We start from the raw sequence: 6840 nt of genomic DNA on the forward strand, positions 1-6840 counted from the left end.
GTTGTGCATACACATAATAAAAATACCACTCTTGCCACAGGGAAGAAGGTTCCCTGGAAGGAATCCTGCAGATGCATCAAAATGAGGTTACATCCTTGTGTCTAAGAACATAAAAATTACATTGAAGAGAAGGTGAAAATAGCTCCCGTTGCTCTCCACTGAGAGACAAATCATTGAATGTCTGTATTTGTGCTATAGAAGAAATCTTGTGCCCAGCCATGATTCAGTGCCTGGCAAATCACAACCCAGTAGGTTGCAATGCGTCATGTTGCTGTGGAGTATGAGGAGCTGTGGAAGAAAACCTTACAACACATTACTCATTATCAGTTGAGTCTCTGAGATGTTCTTTCCTCCCCCAGGCCTGCTATCATGTTAGGCAACAATTTGTCTGCTGAATGTATTGTTTCTGGGCAAAAGCAGTAAGGGGCATGAAATGTAAACAGTGCCATACTATTCTAAGGGCAGGTCTTCACTACGGGGGGGGGGGGTCGATTTAAGATACGCAAATTCAGCTACACAAATAGCGTAGCTGAATTCGACGTATCGCAGCCGACTTACCCCGCTGTAGGGACGGCGACAAAATCGACCTCTGCGGCTTCCCTTCAACGGCGCTTACTCCCACCTCTGCTGGTGGAGTAAGAGCGTCGATTCGGGGATTGATTGTCGCGTCCCGTCGGGACGCAATAAATCGATCCCCGAGAGGTCAATTTCTACCCGCCAATACAGGCGGGTAGTGTAGACCTAGCCTAAATGCAGGAATTGGGTACTAATTCTCATCATAGGTTGGCATCAGGTTTGAATCCAGCACTAAAACACAAACCTCTTGTACTCATGCTAAAAGAATAACTCCATTAACTGGCAGCAGTAGTAGGCTGTTCTCTTCAATATGGGTTAGCTGCAGGAGGCGGCTATGACATATACTTTCAAGTGGCACTCTTGATTATGGTGGCAAAAGGAATCAAGCAGTGGAAATATCAAAAGTGTTCAGAAGTCTTTGGTAAAACTCCTTGTTTCAATGGGTATGTCTACACTACAGTAAAACACCTGGAGCTGGCTGGGACAGCTGACTTGGGCTTGGGCTGGGGGGCTATAAAATTGCTGTGTAGACATGTGGGCTTGGACTGAATCAGAATCTTCTCAAAGCTGACAGAACATTTTTGTCAAAACTTTCTTTTTAACCTACAAAAGAGAGCTTTTCGCCAAAAAGGAAATGTCTGAAAAAAATAGTCTGGTGAAAATGTTCAGGTTTTTGTCAAAACAAAATAAAACCTACCACAATCTCTGAAACTTTTGTTTTCAACAACCCAAACCCCAACACTATCAATTTTAAATAGTAACCAGCAGCCAAAAACTGGAAAAATTAAAATCAATTTTCAGCAGCTGGAATCCAGAAAGACTTTTGTTTTGAATAAAGATTTGAAAAATATCAATGAAAACAACAAAAAAGTTTAGTTGAAATTTTTCTTGGCGGTGGCGGTAAAATAATTTCCCAACCAGCTCTACTACTGAAGTTCACAGAGTTCAGATTTAGCATTCAGGACCAGAATTTACCTTTAGTTTGAGGGCCTCTGGATCTGATGGTCTTCTTAGACCCATCTCTATAAAATCAGGCCACCTTTGAGGTTCTGTTTGGACCTGAGTCCAGCACACCCAAGTTTGAAAAGTTTGCCTTTGGCATTCCAGTTTGGATCCTTTTCTTTTTGAAATTCTGGGAGCAATATAAACATTATTATAAGATTAATAATCTCAATTGTTTCCTTTCACACACACACACACACACAACTCCACTGTAGATGTTAGTGGTAAAAAAAATTAGCCTGTGAAATATGCTATTTGCATTTGGCTTCCAGCTGCAATGCAAACAGGAGACAATTGTCTGCTTACTGCAAATGTTTTCCTGGTGTCCACTCCCTATTCTGCCCTCTTTCTACCAAGGAAAATGCTATCAGTCTCAGCCCTGAGATCAAATGTTGTCTGTTTTTACCAGTTAAAGATAACTGCCAGTTCACCTGCTGCCTAATTGTTAGTGAAGCCAACTGACTGATTTGGTCTGTTCATTAGTAACTTAGTGGAGCTTTCAGAATGAAAAGACTCCAGTCTTGGTTTCTATTTTCCACCACTGAGTGTTTTACTTTTCGCTTTGTATCCTTGTTTGAACTTTGTAACGAGTTCAACCTCTTGCCTTATTGGAACTATAAAACAAGCAGAGTCTCTCAGTGAACCTGTGTCTGATATGCGGAAGGCAAATACTTATTGAATGAAGTCTAGGTGATCTGTAGGCCGTGCTAATGGGAGCTGTACAAAGGCTTTCAGATACACTTTTTAAAGAGGTTCACAGTAGCTGATAACATTTTCCATGATTTAGAAATAGCACAAGAACAACCTTTATGCCACTCAGACACGTGCTTTTGCGAATGGGAAAGAGAATCAGGCAAACAAGGGTAGTATAGTTAATAAGTACCTTGCACTTATATAATTAAAATTACACTCATTGTATAGATGGGCAAACTGAGGCACAGATCAGATAAGTGACTTTGCAAAGTTTGAACACTAAGGCCTGGTCTACACTACGGGTTTAGGTCGACTTTAGCAGCGTTAAACCGAATTAAGCCTGGACACGTCCACACAACGAGGCCCTTTCTTTCGACTTAAAGGGCCCTTTAAACCGGTTTCTTTACACCACCTCCGACGAGGGGATTAGCGATAAAACCGGCCTTTGCGGGTCGGAATTGGGGTAGTGTGGACGGAATTCGATGTTATTGGCCTCCGGGAGCTATCCCACAGTGCTTCATTGTGACCGCTCTGGACAGCGCTCTCAACTCAGATGCACTGACCAGGTAGACAGGAAAAGACCCGCGAAGGTTTGAATTTCATTTCCTGTTTGCCCAGCGTGGAGAGCACAGGTGACCACGCAGAGCTCATCAGCACAGGTAACCGTCATGGAGTCCTCCCAGGATCGCAAAAGAGCTCCAGCATGGACCGAACGGGAGGTACGAGATCTGCTCGCCATATGGGGAGATGAAGCAGTGATAGCTGAACTCCGTAGCAGTAAAAGAAATGGAAAAGTATTAGAAAAGATCTCCAAGGCCATGAAGGACCGAGGCCATAACAGGGACACACAGCAGTGCCGCGTGAAAATTAAGGAGCTACGGCAAGCCTACCACAAAGCCAGAGAAGCAAACGGAAGGTCCGGGGCAGAGCCGCAAACTTGCCGCTACTACGCGGAGCTGCATGCGATCCTAGGGGGTGCAGCCACCACTACCCCAACCGTGTGCTATGACTCTCTCACTGGAGAAACACACAGGGAAGATGGTTCGGGGAACGAGGAAGATGACGATGGAGGTACTGTAGGTAGCTCACAGCAGCAAGGAAGCGGAGAAACCAGTTTCCCCAACAGCCAGGATATGTTTGTGACCCTGGACCTGGAACCAGTAACCCCCGAACTCACCCAAGACCCTCAGGGCACACAGGAGACCTCTGGTGAGTGTAACTTTGTAAATATTTGTAAACATTACAAAAAAAAAAGCAAGCAAGTCTGTTAACGTGTATGGGGATGGAGCGGAAATCCTCCAGGGACATCTCCAGAAAGCTCTCCTGGTTGAAATGGGGTGATTTTATTAAGGGGGACATTCAGAGGCGCCCGTTCCTGCTATTCTGACCAGAAATGTTCCCCGCTGTTAACCACGCGGTGGGGGGGAGGGGTGAAGTGATCATCCCAGAGAATCGTGTGTGTGTGTGGGGGGGGGTGGTTTACTTGTGTTTGTGCCGCATGTTAACCGGGAAACCGCAGCCCCCTCCTTTTACATTGAAACCCCATTTTAAATGGACAACCCAATTCTCCCTTCTCCTCCACCAGCTGCAAATGTTTCTCCTTCGCAGAGGCTCGTGAACATTAGAAAGAGAAAACGTAAGACGAGGGACGAGATGTTCACGGAGCTGCAGATGTCCTCCCACGCTGATAGAGCACAGCAGAATGCGTGGAGGCAGTCAATGTCGGAGATGAGAAAAGCCCAACATGAACGAGAGGAGAGGTGGCGGGCTGAAGACGATAGGTGGCGTCAGCTTGCAGACAGACGGCAAGAGGCAATGCTCCGTCTGCTGGAGCATCAAAGTGATATGCTCGAGCGTATGGTTGAGTTGCAGGAAAGGCAGCAGGAGCAGAGACCGCCGCTACAGCCCCTGTGTAACCAACAGCCCTCCTCCCCAAGTTCCATAGCCTCCTCACCCAGACGCCCAAGAACACGGTGGGGGGGCCTCCGTCCACCCAGTCACTCCACCCCAGATGATCGCCCAAGCATCAGAAGGCTGGGCTTCAATAAGAGTTAAAGTTTTAAAATGCAGTGTGTCCTTTTCCATCCCTCCTCCCCCACCCATCCCAGCTACCTTGGCAATTATCCCCCTACCTCTGTAAGGAACTAATAAAGAATGCATGAATGTGAAAAAACAATGACTTTATTGCCTCTGCAAGCGGGAGGGGAGGGGAGGGTGGGGTGGGGTGGTTGGTTTACAGGGAAGTAGAGTGAACCGGGTCGGGGGGGGGGGGGGTTGGAGGGTTCATCAAGGAGAAACAAACAGAAGTTTCACACAGTAGCCTGGCCAGTCACAAAACTCGTTTTCAAAGCTTCTCTGATGCGCACCGCGCCCTGCTGTGCTCCTCTAACCGCCCTGGTGTCTGGCTGCGCGTAATCAGCGGCCAGGCGAGTTGCCTCAACCTCCCACCCCGCCATAAAGGTCTCCCCCTTACTCTCACAGATATTGTGGAGCGCACAGCAAGCAGCAATAACAATGGGGATATTCTTTTCGCTGAGGTCTGAGCGAGTCAGTAAGCTGCGCCAGCGCGCTTTTAAACGTCCAAATGCACATTCCACCACCATTCGGCACTTGCTCAGCCTGTAGTTGAACAGGTCCTGACTCCTGTCCAGGCTGCCTGTGTACGGCTTCATGAGCCATGGCATTAAGGGGTAGGCTGGGTCCCCAAGGATCACGATAGGCATTTCAACATCCCCAATGGTCACTTTCTGGTCCGGGAAGAAAGTCCCTTCCTCCAGCTTTCGAAACAGAGCAGAGTTCCTGAAGACGCGAGCATCATGTACCTTTCCCGGCCATCCCACGTTGATGTTGGTGAAACGTCCCTTGTGATCCACCAGGGCTTGCAGCAGCATTGAAAAGTACCCCTTGCGGTTTACGTAGTCGGTGGCTTGGTGCTCCGGTGACAAGATAGGGATATGGGTTCCGTCTATGGCCCCGCCACAGTTTGGGAATCCCATTTCAGCAAAACCATCCACTATTGACTGCACGTTGCCCAGAGTCACTACCCTTGCTATCACCAGGTCTTTCATTGCCCTGGCAAATTGGATCACAGCAGCCCCCACAGTAGATTTGCCCACTCCAAATTGATTCCCGACTGACCAGTAGCTGTCTGGCGTTGCAAGCTTCCACAGGGCTATCGCCACTCGCTTCTCAACTGTGAGGGCTGCTCTCATCTTGGTATCCTGGCGTTTCAGGGCAGGGGAAAGCAAGTCACAAAGTTCCATGAAAGTGCCCTTACGCATGCGAAAGTTTCGCAGCCACTGGGAATCGTCCCATACCTGCAGCACGATGCGGTCCCACCAGTCTGTGCTTGTTTCCCGGGCCCAGAATCGGCGTTCCACGGTATCAACCTGCCCCAGTAACACCATGATTTCCACATTGCTGGGGCCTGTGCCTTGTGAGAGGTCTATGGCCATGTCAATTTCCTCATCACTCTCGTCGCCGTGCTGCAATCGCCTCCTCGCCTGGTCCGGGTTTCGCCTTGGCATGTTCTGGCTCTGCATATACTCCAGGACAATGCGCGTGGTGTTCATAGTGCTCATAATTGCCGCGGTGATCTGAGCGGGCTCCATGATCCCAGTGCTAGCTATGGCGCCTGGTCAGAAAAAAGGCGCGAAAGTAGTATCTGATGGACCAGGAGAAGGAGGGTGGGAGGGAGTGAGGGAGGGAGGGAGGGCCGAGTGACGACATGGCGTACAGGTACAGGAACAGGGAGAAACACAAACAACTGTCACACAGAATGGTGCCCCCAAAGATTAAACTGGAAACCCTGGGCTTAGCAGGCCGTTGATTTCACGGAGGAAGGGGAAGCAAATGAACACAGAACAAATCTATTTTTTACATCTTAAGGTGGCAGCCGACGCTGCAGCATGAGTGACAGCCATACCAATACGACGACGATGGGTACCAATCATAAAATACCATCATCTGCCAAAAGGCAAGGGGCTGCTGCTGTGTAGCAATGCAGCCCCACGTCTGCCAGCCCCACGTCCGCCAGCACCCAGCATCGCCCTCGGCCTCTTCTGGGTGCTTAGCAGACAATACTGGGCAATTGGCAGAAAATAGTATATTATGACTGGTAACCGTCATCATCAAAACAGTAGCATGTCTGCCCAGGTGGCCATGATTGACAGCCATACCAGTATGACGATGACGGGTACCAGTCATAAAATACCATCGCCTGGAAGGGGCTGGTGCAATGCAGCACTACGGCTGCCAGCCCCACGGCTATCACTCATGCTACACTGTCTACCGCCAAAAGGCAGTTAGCAGCTGCTGCTGTGTAGCAATGCAGTCCCACGTCTGCCGGCACCCAGAGGACATATGGTGACGGTGAGCTCAGCTGAGCTGAGCGGGCTCCATGTTGTCTTCACAGGTAACCCAGGTAACCCAGATAAAAAGGCGCGAATCTATTGTCTGCCGTTGCTGTGACGGGGGAGGGAGGGGCCTGACGACATGTACCCAGAACCGCCCGCGACACTGTTTTGCATCATCCGGGCATTGGGATCTCAACCCAGAATTCCAAGGGGC

The 6840-nt window shown here is 49.0% G+C and overlaps 1 protein-coding gene across 1 annotated transcript; it reads left to right on the forward strand.

Moving 5' to 3' along the window:
* The first annotated feature begins 2553 nt into the window (after positions 1–2553).
* Positions 2554–4326, forward strand: LOC135972806 (uncharacterized). The gene is made up of 2 exons (XM_065552508.1): positions 2554–3480; positions 3857–4326. The coding sequence occupies exons 1-2, from the start codon at positions 2940–2942 to the stop codon at positions 4324–4326; spliced, it is 1011 nt and encodes a 336-aa protein (XP_065408580.1). The 5' UTR covers positions 2554–2939.
* The last annotated feature ends 2514 nt before the right edge of the window (positions 4327–6840 follow it).

The sequence above is a fragment of the Chrysemys picta genome, chromosome 7 (assembly GCF_011386835.1).
Source record: "Chrysemys picta bellii isolate R12L10 chromosome 7, ASM1138683v2, whole genome shotgun sequence".
NCBI lineage: Eukaryota > Metazoa > Chordata > Testudines > Emydidae > Chrysemys > Chrysemys picta.